The 26,899-nt window shown below is 40.7% G+C and overlaps 1 protein-coding gene across 7 annotated transcripts in view; it reads left to right on the forward strand.

Annotated features, from left to right (window-relative positions):
- FBN1 (fibrillin 1) overlaps positions 1-26,899 on the forward strand; it is a 215,640-nt gene that overhangs the window by 2,950 nt on the left and 185,791 nt on the right. For all 7 annotated transcript variants that reach the window (XR_010590988.1, XR_010590987.1, XR_010590990.1 and 4 more), the window contains exons 3-4: positions 19,434-19,516; positions 20,838-20,936. Coding sequence is in view for 2 of the 7 variants with exons in the window: in XM_005304018.5 (XP_005304075.2) it covers positions 19,434-19,516; positions 20,838-20,936 (182 nt within the window). In the remaining 5 variants the exon portion in view is untranslated. The remainder of the gene's footprint in view (positions 1-19,433; positions 19,517-20,837; positions 20,937-26,899) is intronic.

Raw genomic sequence — 26,899 nt, forward strand, 5'->3', positions numbered from 1 at the left:
TTAGAGAATTACTTTTCAGACATATATTTACTATTCGTACTATGACTTTCAACCATTTTTCTCTCTTTGCATAATTTGGGTTCTGAGTTAAAGTATCAAGTTGAAAAACATTATTACTTAATCATGACCAAATTCTGGCTTCCAGTACATGTGTTGTCTTCAGTGGGAGTTGTATGTGTGTGCTGGAAGACACAATTGCTTTGTTGAAAATAACCATTACTGTCTTTTTGTGGGTTGTTTAGAAAGTAATAAAAAAGCAAGAACAAATAGTTAAAATCAACAGCTTTTTCAAAGATGATATTGCAAGTATTGATTACTGCTGAAAACTGAAGAAATAGCACAACTGTCTAGTCCTGTGATTTGCTTCATGAGTTAGACATCTTTTATTTATAAAATATGTTGTAGCAATTGCATAAGAAATATTTGCGAGTGAGTTAATGTATTTTAGACAACACGAGAGTTTAGAGTTAACAGCAATATTAGTTTTAGACATTCCATTTGACCATGGCTTGGTTAATTATTTGGAATATTACAATTCTGATTTAGCGCCCTGGAAAGCAGATACTTAACAAGCTTATAGCATTTTGCCAAAGGGTCTGATCCAGTAAAACACAAAACAAATCATTAGTTCATTCAGTCATTATTAGTCCCTTTTTTGCACCTCATACTTAAGATTGACAGTAAAAAGTGACCAAATTGTTTAAGCAGTTGGAAATCTTTTCTTCTGTTAGCCATATAAACATCCTTATCATTGTTATGGGAAGTCCTGTTGGACATTTCCAATTTGGAAATCACAAGGACTTTCTTTGGTGTGGCAGTCTAATGTACAAAAAGAGCTGTCATTTTAACAGACAGGGTTGGGGTTAATTCTGAGAAATCCATATGGAAAATAGGCACTGAGTATATAGGAATTGCGGATACATTAGACAGAGAATCAGTGGTTGTTAAATAGACTTAAAACATTATTAGAAAATTCACTTGACCAGGAGAAGACACATTCACATTATTTTTCTCATTTGTCCATCACTACAAATATCTTTGGAGCTCTGAGAATTATAATATAAATCATAATGGTAGACTTTGTTTTCATGTTACTATAGTTCAGATAGTCTTTTTTGAGGGGGGGGCAAGTAAGTCTGAATCTGGTTTTACAGTGTTTTCTGCTATTGATGGTCAGTGCGTGGACATGGGTGCCTCTTCAAAGATTTTCAGAGAGAAAATTGTAGTAAACTTTTCATTAGTGTTTGTTTGGTTAAACGAACACTGAAAAGCATGTAGCTTTTAAAAATATTAAGATTCTATGGGAACATGTTGGTTTTATATGTAAAATAATACAATTAGGGTTTACTGTTAATTTGTATCTAATTTCATACTAATTCTGTATTTTATTGCAAGTTTAAAGTTGGTTATTTTCTTCCTCACTATCATTGCTTTATCAGTTATGCCGATGAGATGGCTGAAAGCTAGAAGAGGACTTTAACTGGAGCAGATGCTCCTCTATGTTAGCCTGAGCCTTAAGACTTCAAGCCTGCTTCTTGGCCTGTAACTTAGAATTCTGACTCAAACATTATGCCATTGAGCAAATGTCATTTTAGCAAAAGCTGAATCCCTTGTGTTTTTAAAGTCAGTTCCTCTAATCTAACATGCATGTTGACATGCTAGTTTCATATTTTTATTAGTTGATCAGAAAACTATTATCAAGGTAGTAACTGTTTTTTCAGAAAGTATAATTTGATTTTTCGGTGTCAGTTTCCATATCCAAATACATACTGCAACATGGTAAATAGACGTATCTCTGGAATCTATTATGGTTTATCCTATAAGATGTTTTAAAATAATAAACACCTTATGTGTATATAGATAGATCTTTCATCCAGAAGAGTCCCAAGAGTTTTAAAGACTGTTCGTATATTATATTGTAAGGGTCTTATCCTGTAACCTTTGAACTCCTAAAACTCTCACTGTTGTCCCTTGGAGTTTTGCCCAAGTAAGGACTGCTGGACTGGGCCTCCAATGGGAAACTTTCTAAATAATATACACTTGAAGAACATGATGTGTAAACTTAACCCTTGGATATAAAGTAAAAGTCAGTTATTTCTTATGATCTGGTCCCTTTTGGACTAAATGGCAGAGAGATATTTTGTTTTTATTATGGTTATCTACATTGATTAGAATTTCTCCCCAAAATGGGGCAAAGACCTTGTAACTTTAAAAAGAGTGAAACAATTACTAAATAAGACAAGTGGTTATTTGCTTCCTCTTAAAGTGTAATGGTGGAAGAGGGTAATACCTAGCTTAACAATCAGTTGAAACTGAAATTTTAAAATGACTAAGGTTTCTTTGAGGTAGCTGAACCATGAGATAACAGATTATTCTAAATAAGACTATAATTAAATAAATTCATACTAGAACTGAACGGTTGTTTTTTTTAAATTGGAAATGATAGTGAATATTACAGAACAGAATAATTGGCACTGATCTGATTCATGAAACTCTGGGTGAAACAAATTAAGCTCTCCTACAGCAGATTATTATCCTTTTTGGATTAAATGTTGCTTGCCTTAGGCCCGAAAGCAAGATGCACTGGTTTTACAGGGGCTAAGTAAACTTGAATAAACCAGGCAGGATTTGGTCTTTCATTTGCATCACTGCTCACTGAAATAAAATAAGTCTTATAAATCTATAACATAATTCCAGTTTTCTAATATATAATTAAGGCTTCTGGTTTTCATTTAAAACCAATACTTGCCACTAAAAACCTGCTGAAGAAAAGCAGACTTACCGTACTGGTAAATATTGGTTTATACTGAAAACCTCAAACATTTTTCTTACCACTTCTGGCCTGCACACCTCTGGCTGTCCACTTATGCCACACCCAGTCAGTGTCAGACTCTGGATCTGAGTGAAACTGAAAGCTGAAAACTTTGAATTGGGAACAAAGTGAAAAGAATGTAAATACAGGGCAAATTGGGTCTTTTGGCTTTAGAGATGATTGCCAGTACATATCTCTCGTAAATTGCAGCATTAAGAGGGGACACCATCAACTTGAAATCTGGCCAATTAAAAAAATTAACAAACTGCTGCTATTTTTTTAATATATATACAATGTGATAGCAATCAGTCCGAGTTTGGTTGCTTACAAACACACAGGAAGGCATAGTTCAGGTCCCATAGATCTTGCATCCATACTGGCTTTAAATTGTAAGATTGCAGTACTAGCAGATCCTGAGGCAAAATTAAGGCCTTTGATAGTTAAAAGTAGTTTTGGATACTACGCTTGTCCCTGAGTCTACTTGCCATTGATGGTAGTTGTTACAATTACATTTTCCTGTAGGTGAACTGAGATCTAATTCAGATCAGAATGAAATGAGTGAGGAGATTTTGGCTTAGTCCCTAATGCACATGTGAACATAAGAATGGTCATACTGGGTCAGACCAAAGGTCCATCCAGCCCAATATCCTGTCTACCGACAGTGGCCAATACCAGGTGCCCAGAGGGAGTGAACCTAACAGGTAATGATCAAGTGATCTCTCTCCTGCCATCCATCTCCACCCTCTGACAAACATAGGCTAGGGACACCATTCCTTACCCATCCTGGCTAATAGCCATTAATGGACTTAACCTCCATGAATTTATCTAGTTCTCTTTTAAACCATGTTATAGTCCTAGCCGTCACAACCTCCTCAGGCAAGGAGTTCCACAGGTTGACTGTGCGCTGTTTGAAGAACTTCCTTTTATTTGTTTTAAACCTGCTGCCCATTAATTTCATTTGGTGGCCCCTAGTTCTTATATTATGGGAACAAGTAAATAACTTTTCCTTATTCACTTTCTCCACACCACTCATGATTTTATATAACTCTATCATATCCCCCCTTAGTCTCCTCTTTTCCAAGCTGAAAAGTCCTAGCCTCTTTAATCTCTCCTCATATGGGACCCGTTCCAAACCCCTACTCATTTTAGTTGCCCTTCTCTGAACCTTTTCTACTGCCCGTATATCTTTTTTGAGATGAGGAGACCACATCTGTACGCAGTATTCAAGATGTGGACATACCATGGATTTATATAAGTGCAATAAGATATTCTCCGTCTTATTCTCTATCCCTTTTTGAATGATTGATTCCTAACATCCTGTTTGCTTTTTTGATTGCCGCTGCACACTGCGTGGACGTCTTCAGAGAACTATCCACGATGACGCCAAGATCTCTTTCCTGATTAGTTGAAGCTGAATTAGCCCCCATCATATTGTATGTATAGTTGGGGTTATTTTTTCCAGTGTGCATTACTTTACATTTATCCACATTAAATTTCATTTGCCATTTTGTTGCCCAATCACTTAGTTTTGTGAGATCTTTTTGAAGTTTTTCACAGTCTGCTTTGGTCTTAACTATCTTGAGCAGTTTAGTATCATCTGCAAACTTTGCCACCTCACTGTTTATCCCTTTCTCCAGATCATTTATGAATAAGTTGAATAGGATTGGTCTAGGACTGACCCTTGGGGAACACCACTAGTTACCCCTCTCCATTCTGAAAATTTATCATTTATTCCTATCCTTTGTTCCCTGTCTTTTAACCAGTTCTCAATCCATGAAAGGATCTTCTCTCTTATCCCATGACAACTTAATTTACGTAAGGGTCTTTGGTGAGGGACCTTGTCAAAGGCTTTCTGGAAATCTAAGTACATTATGTCCACTGGATCCCCCTTGTCCACATGTTTGTTGACCACTTCAAAGAACTTTAATAGATTAGTAAGACATGATTTCTCTTTACAGAAACCATGTTGACTTTTGCCCAACAATTTATGTTCTTCTATGTGTCTGATAATGTTATTCTTTACTATTGTTTAAACTAATTTGCCCGGTACTGACATTAGACTTACCGGTCTGTAATTGCCAGGATCACCTCTAGAGCCCTTTTTAAATATTGGCATTACATTAGCTATCTTCCAGTCATTGGGTACAGAAGCTGATTTAAAGGACAGGTTACAAACTATAGTTAATAGTTCCGCAATTTCACATTTGAGTTCTTCCAGAACTCTTGGGTGAATGCCATCTGGTCCCGGTGACTTGTTACTGTTAAGTTTATCAATTAATTCCAAAACCTCCTCTAGTAACACGTCAATCTGTGACAATTCCTCAGATTTATCACCTACAAAGGTCAGCTCAGGTTTGGGAATCTCCCTAACATCCTCAGCTACGAAGACTGAAGCAAAGAATTCATTTAGTTTCTCCGCAATGACTTTATCGTCTTTAAGTGCTCCTTTTGTATCTTGATCATCCCCAGGGCCCCACTCGTTGTTCAACAGGCTTCCTGCTTCTGATGTACTTAAAAAACATTTTGTTACTATCTTTTGAGTTTTTGGCTAGTCGTTCTTCAAACTCCTCTTTGGCTTTTCTTATTACATTTTTACACTTAATTTGGCAGTGTTTATGCTCCTTTCTATTTACCTCACTAGGATTTGACTTCCACTTTTTAAAAGATGCCTTTTTATCTCTCACTGCTTCTTTTACCTGGTTGTTAAGCCACGGTGGCTCCTTTTTAGTTCTTTTACTGTGTTTTTTAATTTGGGGTATACATTTATGTGGATCCTCTCGTGCCTAAAAAACAGAGTATGAGACTATTTGATAAAGGCAGGGTCGCCCAGAGGATTCCGGGGGCCTGGGGTCTTCGGAGGCAGGGGGATTAAATCGCATTTAATCCTTGATAATACAGATGTCTTCCTCTGTGTGCTGTTTAATTAGTGTTGTTTTTTTTTATGAGAATATTTATTTTTCAGTGAATTTAGTGAAAGCTGTCTTATAGCCTTGGAATCCTCTATTCACAGCCAGGAGCAGTGCAAGTATCCCCACACCACCTTGCCAATGTCAGTCTGTTTCTGGAGCTTCTAGGAGGGAGAGAGTAATTCAGTCTCCAGGTCCATGAGATCCCTGTGCTCTCCATTTATACTTCTAATTATTGCGGTGTGACCATCTCTCTATAAACTGGATTACCCAAGACACCCCAAAGATCCTGCTTTGTGATCTGCATTGGCAGATTCCTGGGCCTGTGTGGATCACAATTTAGGATTGGGGACCCATCCAAATAATTTCAGGCAGATCACTGAAAAGGAATCAAGAATCATCATCAAGGGCAGTATTCCAACCAGCAAGTGACCTGGAGGCTCTATATTCCATTACCAATCTCCTGAGCCACCCTGCTCCCCAGCACGTCTTTCTTTCTTCCATCAAATGCAGATGTTTTAACTGGATTCTGAGTCAGGGCACAAATATCTTTTGACATGCTGGTTGTGTATTATTTGATAGTTGAGCCAGAAATCCTCAATTGAAAAAACCCAAGTTATTCTATAGATTCTCCGTAATAAATCGTAACTAGAACAGAGAGAGTAAACAGACTATAGTAAAGCGAATACAGCACAGCTGCTCTGCAATACAGGATGAAACATAGCTGTAGCGTAAATATTGTAAAACTGGCTCCAGGCAATCAGGTGAAGCCTGATCACCAAGTGCCACTTTGTCAGGAAGACACTTCGATGTGCAGATCAGGGTGAGATATTTTTGCCTGCTTAATTGACTGCGCAGGATAGACCATGGCAGGCTGCCTAGCAGGCTGCAAGGTGGGGGGTCACAATTGGCCATTGGACAGGGTATTTGATTGGACCACTTTCTGCCTGTCCAACAGGCTGGGGGTTTCATGATGGCTAGCCCTGTAGCCTGGAAAGTGAAACACAGTAGTCTGGCATGGATTAGGAAAGGTCATGTGCAAGGCTGGCTACATGTGACCAAGTGATTGGCAGGTCAGAAGTGGAGTCATGCTATGACTCCTGTTTATAGGGCTAGATATGTAATAGGACTTGAATCTGTTTCCACGTGCCTGTTCCACTGCATCATTTTCCTGTAGGGATGTGTAGGGTGTTGGCTTTCCATGGTTTGGTATCCATGTGTGTGCTATGGCTTCTGATTTTGTATTGGTGTCTTTTATTTTTATTTCTTGTATTGCCTTGCCCATAGGACTGTACCCTTTTGATATGTGTCCATCTGCAGACCGTTTATTTGCTGCAGTTTACCATGTTAGGTCAGATGGGCAGTGCTCACCCAAAGACGGGCGAGTGGTAACCAGTGCATAGAAACTGAATGCTTAGTTGGAGTGGGGCTGGAGGAAGAGTAACAGTGGCAGAATAAAGTCTGATTGTCATAACTTCCATGGAAGTTGGAGGGAGGAGCGCAGATTGCAGGAGGGAAGAGTTTGGAGAAGGCACCAGGAAGCCAGTCTGTGTGCATGTGGCTGGAATGGTAGCTGCAGTTGCGGCACCTCTGTTTATAGTTTTTAATAAAGACAGTTTAGTTTTAGAAACATGGAGGCCTCTCATGTTATTACCCACCACGTGGTACATGAAATACTGATCATTCTTGGTTGGGGGCCAGTCTGCACACTGCTCGATAGATTCAGCCTGACCTCATATGGTTGTCTCATTACCCAGGCAAACTACTCTGCATGGGGCTTAACACACCTATTCTGGGTAGTTTTGGCCTGTATTTGGGCTCAAGGACCCTGGCAATTTGATGTAGGCCTAGGTCCTTATAAGTCTCTTTGGAGGAGGAAGGAGGGACATTTTGGCTTGGACTGCCTATCTGCCCTCTTACATTGGCTGTTGTTGAATGAAGTTGTAGCCTTTGTTTTCCGCTCAGGTTCATTTATCTCCTCATTGGTGTGCTGCCATTCAGCAAAAGTGTTGCTCACTTAGTACAAAGAGTGTCTTGTTTGTTATGACTTGTGTTCCATATTTAACTCTGTATGGACTTTAAAGAAAATTTTCATCGGGGTTATTTTGGACATATCTGTGCATTTAGCTGCATCTGATTACTAGCACATTGACAACATGGGGACCTAACAAAAGCACCGTTGAACTGTTTGCATAACAAAGCAAAAGAGAACTCCTTTTCATAGAAATGTATTGAGCAAAGACACACGGGCCATGTCCTACCACTATTTGGAAAAACCCTCTCACCCTTAGATTGGCCTAAAAATCACAGGAGTTGAGGGGGTGAGGGAGAAGTTCAGGCAGATTTTCAAATGCATGAGCAGCAGTTAGGTGCCTAGCTCCTATTGACTTTCAACGGCAGGGAGGTTCCCAAGTGCCAGTTGTGCCTTTGAAAATCTCTCCCAAAATCAGGCTGTTTGGCCATCTGTCTGGATTTTGAACTCCCCCTGCCTCTCCACTGCCCCCAACATGTTTTCAACAACGGAGCTTGAAAATTCAACTTTCAGAGCATACAGAGTATGTGCACACAAATTCAGGTCCCCTTTCCCCTGTTCACCTGCTCCCTAACTTACTTGCATTTCAATGCCTGCCCCTCCTTGGCTGCCTCCCCCAGTCCCTCACTCTCCCAGCCTCACTGGCAACATCCTGCAACTCCAGTCCTCTGTGAGCTTCCAACAGGTGCTACCAGTCTCTAGCCTGCAGCATTAGGGTGGATTCCCTTGAGTTCTTTCCTCTAATACTCCCCAACACTCCACACACCTTCATGCCCTGTGGTGGAGGTGAGACTGCTGCTGTTGTCCTCAGAGAGAGGCTGCTCAGCTGTGTTGTGCTTTGCCTGCTCCGCTCAGAGTACACAAGATGTGTGCAAGCAGCCTCTAGCGGCCGAAGCAGGAAACGCCATGCAAATCCCGCAAAATTCCTGAGCTGCTTTTGTTTCTTTGTGAGACTGTAAGAGACTCCCACAATTGACCCCAATAACTGGCAATGAGATCGTGAATGTTGGCAGTGGTGCAGAAACCTTGACCTAGTCCCTCCCTCGCTCCCTGGCTGGAACTACCTTGGGGTGACTACAGACATCTGCCTTGGCTCTAAAAGGTGAGGTGAAAGGAAGGATTGGGGTATGCCATCCCTTGAGCATGTTCTATAGTTCTTGCTCATGGAATGCATGGGAGACCCTTCATTCCCTTTTATGGACCATGCTTGGTTGGCCCAGCATGCCGTTAGTTTCCATGGCATGCTGGGGCTCATGTGCCTCATACTGCCACGTAAATTGGTCTAGGGCTGGACCCACTGACATTAGCATGTAGAACAATGAGAGAATGTGCCTAAGAATTTGCCATTCTATGGCTAAGCGTGAGAACAATGCATGGCTGTCAAGTCAGATGAATCTGTCCCTGCAAAATGATGACAAGAAGATTCCGTGAACCAGTGTAACAGAGTCCCCTGATGTCAAATACCATCACCCAATTGCTGTATTTGGCGGGCACAGTATGATAGGAGCTGGGGTTTGCAGGATGTTCAGTGTTGCTGAAGGAAAGATCTTGCAGGTCATTTTGAGTTCCTGACATGCGCATTGGCCTCAGGACTGCAGAGCCAAGGACACCCGTGGAGCTACTAAGTCTGTTCTTTCCTCAGCTGAACTGAGCCAAGATTCTGGGACAGTAGTACCGTCCTGTGAGGAGTAATTATCATGTTAAACTCACTGCATGGCACAGACACACCACACTCTCACACTACAGGGGAAGAAAATCAGACAGTCATAAGAGATCCTGTGTATGCCACACATACACGTGCATGAAACATGGCATAAGAATTTGGTGACATGGGACAGATGCTTAATGTCTTCTTTATGGGATAATAAGCACTATGGCTGAGCACTCTGGTTGTTTGTACTGAGACAAAGCACAATGGTAAAAATGCCTCATTTTGCTTGAGGATAACTGGCAAAACTAGTTTAATAATCAGTGGGATATGTGAAAATCAGCTGTCATAGAAATACATGATTTTTAAAACTCTATCTAGTTCATTGCTTCACAATTTTGTTGGAGCTGAGGGAGTAGGTTAAGTCTGGACTCAAACTTCAGGGCCAAGTCAACAGTCAATGGAGCTACCCCAGTTTACATCAGCTGATGAATGGGCCCCATCTCAGGAAACTGGGGAGCTCTGCACATGGATAGACACACACAGGTGTCCGCAAAGCCATTTTACAGTAAAAGGTAATGATATGATTATAGATGGCTTTAAACAGGGTAATAAGGCCAAACCTGCATACCTTTAGAATTCTTCAGTGGCATTTACTGGCATACTGGATATACTTCAACACCCTGAGCCAAATTTGTAAAGGCCAGGCACTTTTAACTGCATGTGTGAATGTGGACACTTAGCCAAAGACCTCATTTCCATTCATAATTAAGTACCATGTTTAAGAGGTCAGTTTTGTTTCTGGTATTACTTTTGGATGCAGTGTTTCCAGGCACCACCTTTGCTCAAAAAAGGAGGAGACTGGATGGAGGCCCCTTTAAAAATCTGGCCTATTGTATTAGTTTGATTTTTACCTTTGGCACCAGGAAACTGTCTTTTTACATGAGGCAGATGCCAACTGTTGGAGCTAAGGCGTTAAGAAAAGACCATTCTTAACATCAACGAACTTTTCCTTGAAAATAAGAGTCCAGGTGCATTTTTTTGTGGTGGGGGGGAATGGGGAGCAGAGAGGTTAGAGATTTCACCCTGTATCTGATCATTACAACATCCTTCCCCTTGTCCAGTTTAACTAACTGCTTTTTCTCCATTTCAGTTCAGTCTTTATCTGGCAAGCAAACTGTCTCTGCTACTCTCTCAGCCTTGCTCTGCCCACTCTGTCTAGCCTCTGTCTAATTTATTCCAAACCCACGCTTGATTCATCCCTGGGTTACGCCAGCTTTGACTAGTGTATGGCAGGGCTCCTGGCAGATTGTCTGTCTGTGGTACATCTCCCAGCAATGCCAGCAACTCTCCTGCACAGATGTGCAGTGTCTTCCCCAGTAATGAGCTGTGCTCTCTGTGAAGGGTCATGGCCAGGGCAGCTGGGGGATGTGAACATTCATCACCACCCCGGGCAGACTTCACCATGGGGCTCCTACACTAGTCTGGCTACATTTCAGAGCTGCCTTCCCCTGTCAAAACCCCTGGGAAGGACAGCAGTGCACATGCCACCAACCTTTCCCTGGAATCGAATTCTCCCCACTCCTGCTGCTGCCTCATTAAGGGAAACTCTTCCCTTGCCCCAGCTCCTGTCACACTACTTGGCAGTCAGTGTTTGGGTGATGGTGCTTGATATTGGAGTGACTCTGCTACACTGGTTCATGGAATCTTCCTGTCTCTTACAAATTCTCAAACAGATTCTCTGTAAGCAAGTTCCATTCTGAAAAAAGCTGGCAGCTGTCCCCAGGCGATATTTCAGGGTGAAGCTGAAGTGGCAAAGGAGGAATTGGTTGATGAAAGGAAGACAAAACAATGGGACAGTGCTGCACACTGTAGACAAGAGGCAGGTCAAAGATGTATGGTAGAGACAGTTGGCATTGCAGAAGGGAGCAGAACTAGCAGATAGTATTATGCAGGATTTAATTGATGATGCACTGAACAATCATGGCTATCAGAATAAGCTGATGCTAGGCTAGTATTAATAAAATATTGGTGTAATGCTACAAAAGAACAAGGAGGATTCATGAATGCCTAATGTATCATGATTATGCATGTGCATCATATATGTTGTGCATGCAAAATCATGATTGGAGTGGCACTGGCTACAGAGTCATTGATTTGTTGCTTCTCTTCTAGATCTGTGTTAAAATTGTGAAGAAGCAGCACTGTATATCTGTGCCCAGGTCCTTGCACGTGCACCAAGTCTGAGGCTTTGATTTAAGGTAGTTCTGTGGGGATGATGGGCGAAGGAACCTTCGCTTCACAGGAGAAATGCTCTGCTGTTGCTATTGAAGCCCTTTCTGCTGCTCCACCCCTCCACAGAAGTCGATAGCTGGTGAATCTGCATAGCAGTGTGTCTATTGGCTCTGCTCCTGCCTCTTGTCTTTTTGTCACTGCTTTACCTCCATCTGACCCCAATCCAGCAGTGGAGGGAGTCACCACAGAACCAGACTTGGTCCTACACAGGATGGGAGGACTCCATGTATTGCCCCAAGTCCTGTACCCTCTCTTTCCAGACTAGTTCTGCTGTGTGTCTGTCCTGGCAGATCCTCAGAGGTGGGAGCAGGATTGTGCTCACAGATACCATCACAGAGATCTGAGGTTGCTTTTCATACATACCTAAGTCTCTTATTAAAAATCCTTTAATTCCATCTTTCACATGTTAGGAGTGCATATCGCTGCCGTGAGTCCACAGTACTAAATATGCTGCAAAAAGCAAGAATGACTGACTGTCGGCATTTGCCTGCTTGGAACAATTTTGACAAATTCCAGAAGGCTTTCAGAAACAGGAAGATTAAGCAGCAAGAGATGGCAGATGGATTTTAATGTGGACCATGATTTCCTTTTCCCTCCAAAACACCTCCCCACCCACCCATATATTTTCCCCAGACAACAGGAGTGTTTTTGTCCTCTTCTGTGAGGAAAAAAGTTATTTTAAAACCAACTTAAACAGCGAAGAGTTCAGTGTCCAGAGTAGAGACGAATGAGTTGCCATCAAGCCATTTCAGACTTTAAGTGCCTGTGGCCTACTGGCCTTTTTGATTCTACACCACTAAAATGCCAGGTAAGTTTTCATAGTTTAAGGGCATATTGGCAAAAATAATCCATTTACCATATTTACTGATGGGGCTTGAAATTCATTGATCCTCTGAGAAATGAGACCTGGGAGCCATTCTGGGTAACTCAGTGAAGATTTGGTGGTCTCAATCCAGTTTTAGTTGACAAACGTTCATATCCAAATAACGTCAGTGGGAAGGAGAAGTCTTGACGGATCAGGCCCCCGATAGAGGTCTGAACACAGCTGAGATATGTGAACAGGGCACTGTGGCTTGCTCTGCTGCCTACCATGTTCTAGTTCAGGCCTCTCCAGCCTTTTCACTGAGCTACTTTGTTGCACTTTAGATCTCTAAGTTTTATATTAGTCCAATGTAATGAGCTTAGATGGTGTTAATGATGTGTGGTAGGGGGTTACTGTCCAAAATTCTAGGGTGAGATTTTTATTTAAAGAAAAAAGTATCTATCCAATGCTCTAGGCATCTTTCATAGAAATGTACCTAATACGTACACAAAACTGACAGCGTTGGTGATGCTGAAGGTATCTGACTTATATGCAGTTAACAAGATTTACCACTACTCCCATGACATGTTGAGTCTGTTGCTTCACAGAGTGCCTGCTGAGAATGGTGAGCAATGAAGCCTCAAATCCAGTGTTAGACGGGGCGTATTCCATTTCTTGCTAACCACATACATACTACTTGCATTCGATAACAATACCATTAAAGAAACAGCCTTCTTTGAGCTGTCTTCAAGCATCAGACGCAAAAGTATCACCAGCTGAGCATGTCAGTCTCATGTATCAGTTAATGGAAACTGAGAGAGAACAATATTCATACACATTTATCAGTTTTCCAGGAGATGACTAACATCCTTTGACAATAATTCAACTCATCTAGCTACTGCATTTTCACCCGCATGTTATTAATTGAAGACAGAATTTGTTTATTTTGGAAGTCTTTGAACAAAGCTGTGGGCTTCAGTCATGGCTTTTTTCATCACCATGCGATCAGGGAAAGCTTTTTTTATGGTTTGTGAGTATATAAGTAACTCTGAAAAATGCAGCCTCTTCCGTGCTCTCCCTCCCCGCCCTTTTTTTTAAGACTTTGAAAATATGGTTGTCTAAGTTTTCAAAATGCATGTGCTCTCTTTTGGGTCAGATTCTGCCATCCTTACTTATGCTGGGTGGGTGGGTGCATTGACTTTGATGGGATTACTTGAGGGAGAAGGTGGAAGTAAGAGTAGCAGAATATGATCCTGAATTTGAAGATTTTGGGATAGTCTTCATGTTTCTCATGAGGTGTGGCGAAGGTGACCGTCCAAAGCACCCTCTTTGCCAACAGCAGCTTTGGGGTGATGTATGAGCTGCCCATGCTGGCTTTTTTCTTTTGTACATTAATCAGAGTGGGAATATAAGAGATCATTATATTTATTTAAAAGGGTAGTACTCAAACTGTGCTAGGTGCAATACAGACACAGGAAGATGCAGTCTCTGCGTTGAAAAGCTTACAGTCTGAAAGATAAGAGCTAGACAAAAGGTGGGGGATAAGGTACAATATAAGCAGTAGAGTAGCTTCCTTTTGTGTGTATAAATTAATGAAAATGGTGCATTTTCTGCTTCTTTTTCAGAGTACAGCTAAGTCATTTGTGCTTTAGTGGGTTATCTAGCTGACTTTCCCCCACATCATCCAGACCTGTTCAATCTCCCAATTGGTCTGGGAGACTCTTGTTTTTCTGTTCTCGATGCTGCGTTCCTGAGCAGTGGCTTCATTCTCCGAATTGGCGACATTGCAGCCTTGTGGGAGAGGCATTCTACGCAGTCCTCTCTAGATGAGGACTCTAGCTATAGAGATCATATCTACAGCATAGCACCAACCTGCTGCACTCATATACGTATAAAGGGTAATGCAGTGCAGAGTGATGTAAGGGGTCACTCTAGCCATGCTTCTATGGCTGTGGGCGTGTTGGTGACCATGCTCTAGGCAGAAGAGAGCTGGGGGATGTAGCGAGGAGGGATGCGGGGAACCAGAGCATGATGGAGGACCCAGACTAGGGAGAAGAGGGAAATTTGAGCAGAAGAAAGTGGACTAGGGGGCTGGTGGGAAACTCAAGGAGGCAAATGATAGGTTTGATAGGGAAGAGCAAGGAATTGAAGGATTTGATGGTAATGAGGATTTATGTAAAAGAAGCAATGCATGCTCGCTGAATATGCAAGCAGGTCAGAATATCAGCTGAAGCCCACAGCTGTGCCCATATCTAAGTGCCTCTCCAGCTCACCCCTCTGGCGTTTCCCTCTCTGTGTCCTGGCTGCTTCTCCATTTCATCTGTTGACTATGGTGAGGGAGGGTAGCTGGATGAGCAGCAGAGGAGACCTTCTCTACTCTGTCCACTTCACAGTGCCTTCTGCGAGGCGAGAGGAGCTGCTGTAGCGCTCCCTTCAATCTCCTGCAGGCTGCGAGAGCTGCCATTGATACACCTCCCCTCCCATCTGCAGTGGATGTGATTGTAGGCCTGGGGAGTGAGGCAGAGGCAAGGAGAACTTCACCCTGCCTCAGGCCTGGGGAGAGAGGGGGTCAGCCGCTGGAGATCTTCACTTTCAACCCATGGAGTGTGTGTATGTGTGTGCTGCTCCCTCCCTTCCCCACTGGCAGCTACAATAGGAACAGGAGTAAAAAGTCTCTCTGCCTTCTATTGTACCTTCCTTTGCCATAGAGGCAGCAGGAGGTGATGCAGAAAGAGAGATCTGCTAATTCCAGTAGTGCTGCTGGATGGAGAGAGAGGGAAGAGCTGCTGGTGAGCTACTTGAGAAGGCTACATAAACTACCGGTAGATCACAGCCCAATTGCTGCAGATCCCTTCTCTGGAGAGAGGACTGCAGGGTCCAGGACTGTCCTGGCACCTTTCCCAGCACTAAATTCACTTGGAACCTCTCCCCCTCCCCAAATGCCACACACACAGAAAATAGGATGAAGTAATTTTGTAAATTTACAGCAGTACACCCTCATCTACACAACAGTGTCTAGCTCTGGTAAGCTAGAAAGTCGACTGATGGGTGCATTATAAATATCTGGATAGACAGTTATGATGAGGTATAATAGACTTGGATTGTTTAGTTTTCAAAGGAGAGGAGGGAGGGAGGGGCTTGACAGAAGTAGAGTCATTAGGTTTGTAAGTGCAGAATTTCTCAGTGCTTCCTTTTTACACTGTTCCATGATCCGAGAACAAGGGGATCCTGTGAAAATTAACAACGGTGAATTTAGGATGTATTTCTTTATGAAGTGTAGAATCTGTGAGTTGGGGAAAGTCACTTCTGGAGGAGGTCACCAAAATGAACACTGGGTTGAGGGGAGGGAATTGGGTAATTTTATTATTATTATTTGAACCACTTGTGGATATACAAAGTAAGGCTATAATAAGGGTAATTGAATGACCTGCTTCAGTGTATAAGCATGGTTGCCCATTGAGGTCTGGCATGTGTTTTCCCCTATAGACAGCATTACGTTGGCTAGTTGCATTAAAAGGATTTCTTTTCCCTGGAACACTGGGTGTTGGCCAGTGCTGGAAGAAGAATATGGCAACTTCTTTGTTTTTAAAAAGACACCTATCTTAATCAAAAGTAAAGAAATTCTGTATGTAGTGCATAGAACTTATGAGGCGTATAAATGTTTTACCCATTTTGTTCTTATAAGTTACCTTATAATAAAAATGCATTCTCCATGTAATGCCAGTCAGAGAAATTGTTATATTCCTTAGCATTGTGCCTCATAATGCATCTTTAGTGTCTGTAACCAATAATTTTAACAGAAAAAATTGTTCTTTGAACATGTGTTTGTTAAAAACGAATGTTTCTATATTCCCTTTAACTAGGTGACCTTGTGACTGTGTTATAACAAAAAAAATAACTGGTTGACAATAATAAAAGTGATCTTAAAATATAGTATATTTAAAAAAGAAACCTGGTGAATTTGCTCCGTTCCATAACTTGCCATGGACCAACAAATAGTTTATTGTACTATATACCATATGTGTTTTTAGATATGTATTCTTTAATCACAAAATATTACTTAAATATGAGCTTTTGACCCTCTTACATTTTTTTATTTACCTTCAAAATAAATGCAACAGTTGTTTGTTATAATTTTGTTTCATTATCCCAAGTTACTGTGTATGTAATTCAGCTGCCCTCTTTAAATTTGACTGTACTGAGGGAACGGTAGGAAAGGGAAGAATATGACTGGCATATCTAGACTATTGACATGGATATAAGCAGGTGAAAAGCAAGACTTACATAACTTTATAAGCCTTGATGTATGCATTTAGATGCAGTGACCAAAATTTGCCATGAACGTAAGTGGTTGCAATCAATGGAGTTGTGTCCACTTAAATCATTGATTAATTTAGTCCAACCTATATGTTACTATCACAACGTCACAGAAGATAAAGTAGACTAGATTCTAATCTCATTCAATTAATGTATTTATTCTATGGCATTTATTACTGTAGTATCTGAGTGTCTCATAATGTTAGTGAATTTTAGGCTCAGAACTCAAGAATCCTTATTCCCATTATATAAATAGACTGACTGATGTACACAGGGTAATGTTACTCAGGACATCTGTGGCATAGCTGAGAATTGAACACTGATCTCCTCACTAGAGCTGGTCAGAAACGACGTTTTTCTGTCAAAAAATGCAAACTTGTTGAAATTGAAACGTTCTGTGGGAACATGCCAAATCTGATGAAATTCCAGTGGAAACCAGGAGGTTTCCAACAGGACCCGGCTTGCCAAGCAGGCTTGAAGCAGACCGGGCCTGGCTTTTTGTATTGGGGTTCCCAAGGCTTTTCGTGTCATTGGCTCCAGGGCAGTCAGCTTGCCAGGTCCCATTTTGAAATGATTTTTAATTAATTAATTTTTAAATTTCACAATTTCCCATGGAACAGGAGTTCCAGTTTCTGTCTAGCTCTATTCCTGACTCTTAACCTGTGTCTTAACCACAAGATGATCTACTTACTGTGGATTTACACTGCTCTAATTGGTGTAACTGAGATAAAAATTTGGCTCAGTGTCTAACTGTTGCCTTGTGGCCTTATGCTTAGAGGTTATCCCCAACCAAAACTAGATACTGTCAGTTTGTTTCCAGCTGTAACAGGTACCAACAATGCCAGCCAGTCTGTATTAATAGATTCCATTATTTCTTCAGACAGGAGAAGGTGAAAGGAAATCTCCCTTGCCTAGTTCCCAGTTTTGATTTGGCATGAGATACTGGAGCAGTTTTGTATTGATGAGAGGGGAACTCCTAGAAAGTAACATGGTTGTAGCCCTGGGAGATGTAGCTGAAACAATTACAATTGAATATGTTGAAAATATATGAATGAGGAGTTTTAAAACCTGTAAAAGCAGTTAGAGAAAAGAGCAGTGTGATGTTCTGAGAAATGGGGCCCAATTATACAGCCCGTACTTACCTTTTTGAGCATGGAGCCATTGACTCCAAACCCACTGAAGTTGATGAGTGTTGCCATTGGGCTTTGGGTCATATCCTTAATCACCAAAGTGATGCCATTGAAGTTGGTGAAATAATAATACATAAGATTCTATTAATAATGCATATCACTAGAAAAATATAAGGCAGTAATTTGGGACATACACACAAATAAATGCTTATAAATATCAAGGAAGTTTGGAAATCGATGCTTGAGTTGTCGCATCATGCAGGGCAGATGTTTACTTAGACATTGTAATACTATGGCTGAAGAACTTTCTGTATCTATATTTCATAGTTTAAAAAAAAAAAAAAAAAAAAAACTAAAAAAGGTCAAACAATGTCCTAAAAAGAAAAACAAGCATTTAATCTGTCTCTGTAAATTAGAGGGTATGCTAAGGAATCCATATTTACCAAGGTCTAGATTTTGGCATACTTTACTCAAGTTGTGTTGCCTGAGGAAGGGTTGTAGGATCTGGCCCCTAGTAAGGTTATGGTATGTAAAAGAAAAGGAAGATCTATTTTCTTGCATTTGGAGCTATATTCTGTTAGTCTTCCTTACAGGAGTAGTTCCATTGAGTGGGACTACTCATGGGAGTAAAACAAGGAGGATTTGAACCTTGAGAGGCACAGAATGGTGTTTTCAACTTGTGTATTTTCACTGACTGTTAGAAATATGACACTGCAGAGCCCAATCCTGCAAAACTTATCTACCACTCACTTAAAAGGTACTACTGCTGGGAAGTCTGAATTTGAAGGATTGGCCCCAGTGGTTCCTATGTCTAAGAAGTGAGTAGCAATAATAGGTTCTCAGTATACCAGGTGCCTTAGTATTTAATTCACAGGCATTTCAGCTCACTAGAAACACACGTTTTAATTTTTTTGCTAACATTTTTGCTAAATAAATATTTACATGTATTGGCTTTTTAATTTGGCTAATGTAATAGTTTGCATTCCTGTTATTCTGGTCAAAATAGGAGTAGTATAGCATTTTAGAGCGCGGTAAGGACATAGAAAAGTACATGAAGCTGCAAGGAGTCGGGAGTTATTCTGAGTTATTCTTATTTCAGTGGGAGTTTTGCTGGCATGAGGAATGCAGGGTTGAACCCTGTATATGTTGTTCTGTTTCCTAAGTTAAATTAACATTGTCCACATAAATACTCAGTAGCATCTGAGTTATCGGATCTCTGTTACATTTTTTCTTTTGCTTTGAGTAGTTTTAATTATATTAATTAATTTCACATTTTTGCAATGTCATTTTTGGCATCACACGAGGGTAGGCATGACTAAAGCCAATAACTAATATAAATGCTTCCTGTTAAATATGCATAGACCATTAGCTACATTTGTGCTGAGAGCCGATTCCCATAATGTGTACTGCACTGATTTTATTTTTGACATTTTCAAATCTTGGTTATTAAAATGTATTTTGGAGAAAAACAAGAACCAATTTTTCTTTTAGACCCAATGTGTGTGGATCACGTTACAATGCCTACTGTTGCCCTGGATGGAAAACGCTACCTGGTGGAAATCAGTGCATAGTCCGTAAGTTACTGTTGTTGAACATTGTGGCCGAGATTTATCTTTTCTCGTTGCATTGTGTGTGTGTTTATCTTGACTGTGCAAAGCTGAATTTATTGCTGGTATCAGTTCAGTACCTGCCATACTGCATTTATTTACTATTTTAACGTATGCAAGATAATATAAAAACCCCTCTAAGCTACAGTACAGCATGTATATAGTTGATGTGTTGACAATATTTGGACAAGGGAGTCCCACAGATATTTTCCTCTTGAGTCTGTGGTAAATCCCCTGAGCCAAGCGATGTTCGGGCTCTTCAGGAGTTAGGAGCTATGGAATTTGTTCCTTTGTTTCCCCATTTAAACAAGAATGCTTTTTCATAAGGAGGGAGGCAACACCACATGGCAAAGGAACTTATGCTACGTGCATGTGCTGGACCTCTTTATACTTTAGTCCTGAAATATACGTAGGGGGTATAAAATATATGTACAACCATAGGTATCTATACGTGTGTGTTTGTGTAAAGGTGTACCATACCAGCAACAGCTATCAGAGGTGTTTTGATTGTGGATGACACAGATAGGGAGAGTAATATCTGAGGTGACAACTATCACATTGCCGTGTACATCTCTGGTGCTAGATGAAAGGTACAGGCCTGCACGCCCATCAGCACCATCCTTCACTAGTGATGCAGTAGGCAACACCATGGACACATGGCTCCTAAGGCGTGTCCCCTTTTGGGCATCTAGTACTACAGGTGGTCCTAATGCCTGACCATGCCTTGTTCTCAGGGAGCACGAGTCTGGCTATCCGCTACAAATAATGGGATGGGCCCCCTTTGCTCTCCATTTCCACACACGGAATCTGCCTTCTGTGTGCAGAGATTTTGTTTGCAGTGTTATTATAGCTGTGTTGGTCCTAGGATATTAGAGAGAGAACGTGAGTGAGAGAATATCATCTATTACATAAGAAGAGGGCTGGACACTTCAGGACAGATGGTTTTGGCGAACATTGGGACTGGGAGTGTATTGGGGTCACCCTGCAAATAGTAACCAAAGTGGGCGGAAGCCAAGGTGGAGTTCTTGTGCCATAGGCAGGCTGTTGGAGTTAGAATTGCTGATCCAGGAATGTACAGCACACAAGACACTCAGGGTGTCACCTGCATGCTTCTCTGCGGGCTATGGGTGTCTAGGTTGGTCCAATTAAAGATATTACCTCACCCACCTTGTCTCTGTAGATATTTTAGTAATTATACTCTATTTGTGTTGTGAATCAGGTGCCTTTTGTGTTTTATGGGGGGGGGGGGTTTAAACATATTTTAAAACCTTTTTTATTTTATTTACAGCAATTTGCAGACATTCCTGTGGGGATGGATTTTGTTCAAGACCAAACATGTGCACATGCCCAAATGGCCAGATAGCACCTTCCTGTGGTTCAAAGTCAAGTAAGTATTCTGCTGTACCTTCCGTGCCTGTTTGCAGTCTGTCAAGCTATCAGCAGCCAATAATGTTTCAGACAACTAACCTCTGAGTCACTAGACCTGCTTACCACAGCAAAGAAGGCCTAGTGTCCTGTGATGAAAACTGAAGAATGACTCAGAAGCTAGCTATGGGAGAGGCTCCTTTTTGCCAAATTAAAACCAAATTAGTTGTATTAGAAACCATATTAGCTTGCCAGTACTCACACTTCCAGCATTTTTTACTTTCTGGAAAATTCCTCTTCTCTACCAGACACTAGACTTGCACACATCGACAGCACAAATGCATCATGATAGACATGTCATTGCAGACAATGGGCCAAATTCTACTCACTTGTATAACCCCGGTGAAGTCATATGGGGCATTGGATGACCAGATTTTGTTCTTATTTACCTGGGTAATCCTACTGATTTCAAAGGGATTAACCAGGTATAACAGAAAACAGAATTTGGCCATTTCCTATTATATCTTAGGGTATTACACTAATCAGCATTTTTAATCAGTGCTGACAATTTTTCCCTTATATTGTACTTAGATTTTGGCTATTTTAACATTGTGGATTTTCTATATATACTATAAAACACTAACACTTCAACTTGACATGCAGCTCATGTTAAAAAAATCACTCAGGACTTGTTTAAATGGTACAGTAGTTTTAGGAAAACTTTTGGAGGTCACACTGTTTTTAATCAGTAAAGCAAACCAGTGTTTAAAATAAAAAGTGACTGAGTTATGTTACTTAGAATACAGTCTACTGCGTAGGTGAGCTTTTATGTAGTAATTTTTGTCACCAAGCACTTCAACTGCACAAGGACTTCAGAAGATAGACTTTGTGTGACTGGTTAGCACAGTTGGCATCATAGACAGATTCCATGAATATATATCTACGCAATAGACCACAATAGCTTGGAGCTACCATTAAGAAACAAAGGAAATGTGACATTAAAAAACCCGTTTAACATTAAAGGGTTATTGTCAACTTAAATCTGGCTCTAAATTAAAATGTTGTCAAAACAATCTTTGGTTTTATAAAAGACAAATGGAAATGTTCTGCAAATGATGCTAACAAAAATAAATATAAATTCTGATTTAAAACCATTGTTTTTAAACCAGTAATTATTGCCATGCAATTTTTGAAACCCAAATACTGCAGCTTAAGAACCTGAAACTTAACCATATAAAGAACAGTGAAACAAACTTCATTGTTTTTTCACTGTCCCACCTCAGAGACATGCAAAAGGAAACATGCAGTGGCAAGCATGTTGTATTTTAAACATTGACTTCTCACAGTGTAGGGTTGGATAGTGCAAACCTTACCACTGATGAATACTGACTCATATGAGTGGTCTTGTTGACTTCAGTGAGACATCTTGTATGAGTCAGTACTCACCAACCTAAGTAATGAATGCACAAGCTAACCCTTAAAGTGCCATTATTAACATGGGTAAAGACATTTATTTGTTCACAATGTGAGTTTGATTCAACAATATTTAAGTTTGTGACAGACCTACGGCGGAGTGAAAATTCAAAGTTAAGACTGCTGTTCCATCCATAATACATCCTGTGCGGGGCGGGAGGGGGGTGTACAGTATGGGGAATTGGTCAGCCTTGATGTTGATCAATTGGCATCCTGCACCCTGGGCCCTCAAAGGTTCTGGAACCTACGTTACTTATTGAAAGAAATGGTATTTACAGAAATCAACTTTCCTTCAAAAGCTAACAGTGTTTGGGCCCTTTTATGGGAGGACTATAGAGCAGTCCTGTGGATCACCATTTGGTGGGTCATAGAGTTGCTACTCTTATTTACCTCAGGACTCTTCAGGTCAAGTTTGATGTCTGTGGAAGATATGTGTGAACCACCCAGATTTCCACATGTATACATTTTATTAATTAAACTAAACTATGCAAAAGCATAAAATAAGAACAAACAAATCAAATTTAAAGAAAGTAGGTTAATATAAAATCATAAAACTAATCTAATTATCATGTTGATTAAATCATATCAAATAAACCAACAGTTCCCTGTAAGCTCTACATAATAATTCAGGAAGGCAGCAGTCTTGTTTATCAGCCCCCCAAATAGCAAGGCATTCTCAATCTCAGTGCCAGTGGATACATTCATGTCCCAGTCACATAGCTGATACAGGGAGCTCCCAAGCTGAAGTTAATGTTGAGACTTACAGCTCTGGTCCCAGTTAAGACGGCCTGCCCAAATAATTACTCTGCTAAGAAGATTGGAAAAGAAAACCAAACCAAAAAGGTTGCTATTTATGCAGGATGGTTGGGTTGTCCCAATTCTTTTTTGGTTTCATTCAGCTTTAGGAAGCTGGTACATGGTTTAAAAGATTAGCTGGTGGTTTTCTTGGCTTAGATATTTTAATCTCAACAGCCTTGCTGGCTGATTAGAGGTTACTTCCTTGTAAATGTCAAATTTCCAGTGTTTCATGCTGCTGGACTCCTGCCCCTTGGTGGCTAGCTAGGAGGACGTAGGAAACACTGGCTTCTTGGTCAGTCATAGTGGCATTCATATCCTGAGGCCAGTAGCTAATGGCAGCAGCCATTGCAGTGAAGCAAGCCAACAAGCAAAGGCTTTTCTTTGGCATTTTAAGATATTGACCTGCCTGGTTCCTCCCTCTTGGAACATCTCCTCAGGAGTCCCTTGTTGAATTGGAATGGGGGATTCTGAAGTCAGTGATATCACCCAATGGGATTTGATCACCTTCCTGTAAATGGAAAAACTTCCTCCTTTGAGTCATTTTGGGCTTGAAGAATTCTCCGATTCAAAAATGTATCCAGTCAGTCAGCAGGTCTGTAGGTATTTGAGCTTGTCTGAGGCCATGGGTCAGTCCACAGACATTATCACAGCCATCCCACAAAGGCCCTGAATAAAATGTCATTTAAAAAATGCAAGGCAAGCAGAAAGAATTCCATTGATTTCAGTGGACTTTGGGTCAGGACTCTGACTCCAGGTCCTTGTTCAAACCAATCAGAACCTCCCAAAGCTCATGCCTTTCTATTTTTTGCTGCCATCAGGAAGAAGCTATATCATCTTAAGTTTTGAATGTTTCCAAGGCTTTTGGGGACATCACAACCTTCCTGCCATGCTCTGTGTAACATGCAGCGAGGCAGAATCCACCTTCTCTCATGATCAGTGGTTATAATTCCATGGCTTAGTGTCCACCGCCTAGCTCTGGTCTTCGGAGTCAGTCACGCCGCAAAAAAAGCATGCTTAGGATGTGCATGTCTTTTGCATTTGGGTTGCCATGAAGATCTCATTTCACATTTACAGCTGCTGGCTGGAACTCTTCTATACAATACCTGGGCTAGAGTGGAAATGTTCTTTCTTGTCACAGAATTCTATAAAAGTAGCCACTAATATATTTTCTCTGATACTCCTGTGCTTGATCCTACAAAATGCCCCTTTTCCAAAGATATTGAAGTTGCTGCTGCTTTTGTCCTTAACATCAGAACTGAAGACCCTTATGTTTCCCTGCTTGAGTCATTGACTGGACAATGCGTGTTACCTTGTTACTGCTTAATCATCTTTTGAATGTGTTGTGAGCTATATTGGTATGATGATATGCTATGGGAACTCAGTGTGAAGCCAAATCCTGAAGTTCTTACTCATATTCACTGAAAAATTAGTTAGAATATCAGGATTTGTTACTTTTGAATGTGCTGCCCATTTTTTTCCATTTGTGTAGCAACTTTAATATTACTTACACATAGTTTTGAGTGTTAATTGTCAGCGCAATAGGTAGATTTATAAGGCTCTTTTCCTGCAGCTACTCCTGTTTGAAGTCAAAGGCAGCTCTCAGTGTAGATTGATTGATTGATTTTCAGGATTGGGCCTGAAAGAACAACTATTTTGGGTTTTTTAAACCATCGCCTGTGCAATCTAAGACATGGCAAAGCCATGTGTAGTAGCTGACCAGTCCCATGTAATTCCTGTATTTTTTTGATAGTGCCGTAATTGATCTGCAATTTTTGGGCCAGATTCTTCTCTCCCAGGTAGAATAACACAGCTGAACGAGAGGAAATTGCTGGTGTAACCAAGGGGAGTGACTGGCTCTTTATTAGTATGCTGGTTTTCAGAATTTCAATCATGGACCCAAACCCTGGACAGCCTATGCATGTGTTTCTATACATTTTTGGAAGGTTAATATTTTAGAATTTTCAGTAATTTGAACTGGTGTTTCCAAAAAATGTCAAAAGAGGGTCCAAAGTCAGTGTTTAGATTCCCTGTTGTATGTCACTGGTTCTGCTGCATAGTACTAGAGGAGACAGCTCACCGACTTGAATGGGCCGTTTTAGTAATGATGACTGTGTGTACCACCAAACTCCCATCATTGTATTTTAAAAAGTAGAAAGGAATATTTTACTTTGGAAGAGTGCCTTTGAGAAGTAAGACAAATGATGGAAACTATTTTTTTCAGAATTCTATGTAAAACCATTCCTTTTCCCAAAATGGGGAAATATCCTTTTGCTTTCAGCTTGAACAAATAATATAAAACTTAGTAGTTAAGCTACTGTTAACCTTTTTATCTCAGATGTAGTTCAAAGTATTTAAATGGCTTTGGTACTCATGTGGGAATGGAAATTAGCTTTTGGCTTGGCTTGCTCTAATTGAAATCAGTTTGTGGTTTTTAAGTTCCTACCCTGCTTGACAGATGATATCATTTCCTATGCTTTTTCTAATCCCCTCTGTTTTTCTAAGATTGTATAAAGCTAAGTTGAACTACACATTTTAAAGTAACTATACACCTTTTTCTGACCTACTTAGGATGCTGTCCAAAAACCTTCACTTAGACATTACTCTGAATATTTTCACTTTTTGTTGAGGAATGTTATTACACTTTTTGTTGCCTAAAGTACTTCCATAGAAAAGCAAAGATGTATCACAACTATTAGAAACATGGGAAATATAAGTTCTAGTTTTAACCTCAGACAATTTAAACATTAACAATGTGTGTTTATATTGGTGGATATATTATAGAGTGGTAGATGTACCTGTGGCAACAAAAGCTACAGTTATTATTTCTCCTTAAAAACAACAAAAACCCAACAACCACTTCACTTGCATCTTTGTAGAACTTAAATTGCCAAGGGATCTAAGGAGCTTTGGCGGCAGCAAACTTTCAGTGGTGATTTGCCATCTGTCAGTAACATGCAGTGGTTTCTTACGCCGTCTCTTTTCCTCAGTCCCTCTGACCATTTCAGACAGCATAGTAGGTATCCTGTGCTCTCTGCCAATCTACCAAAACGTTAATCTGAGAGTAATCCTATCTGGGGAGGAGTCTTTCATGTGGTTCCTGTTAAGAAGGAAACCATTTCCTGGCTACATATTCAGAATGTCTGCCTCAATTGGAATCTATCAGACATTGGGAGCTGTGAGGAGAATTAAATCATGAGGCCTCTCCGCTTCCATACAAATGAAGTGCCTGATACTTAAGTGGTTCCTGACTTCTTCATTGAATAACATATTTGTCCTTATTATCAGAAAAGTGCAGTGCAGGCTTTTCAGTTTATTGGCGTAAGAGGTAGATTGTATGTTAAGCATTTGTAAATGGCAAATGCTTAGGTATGGGGGAACATGAAATACAGCTACCCTTCCTTTGCTAAAAGATGTGGGAGCGCTTCCCCTTTCTCTGGCTTTGGGGAGCACTGCTACCCTAAACTCCTCCTCCACACCCCCCAACACATCAGCCATCAGCACCTTTGTCTGGTGTTGTAAAGACCCCACATAGACAGGTCAGAGAATTTGCACTGCAGTTCCGCCTTCTCCCACTAGAGGTCCTAATGTTGCAGCTCCCCTTCCTGATCTGCATGTGTTAACAGGAGCAGGGGTCTTCCTGACTCCCCACATGAGCCTTTTCCTCCATTGTGCTGATGTTAAACGCTGGTGCTACTGCCTGGTAGTGTCTGCCAT

Source organism: Chrysemys picta, chromosome 10, assembly GCF_011386835.1.
Source record: "Chrysemys picta bellii isolate R12L10 chromosome 10, ASM1138683v2, whole genome shotgun sequence".
NCBI lineage: Eukaryota > Metazoa > Chordata > Testudines > Emydidae > Chrysemys > Chrysemys picta.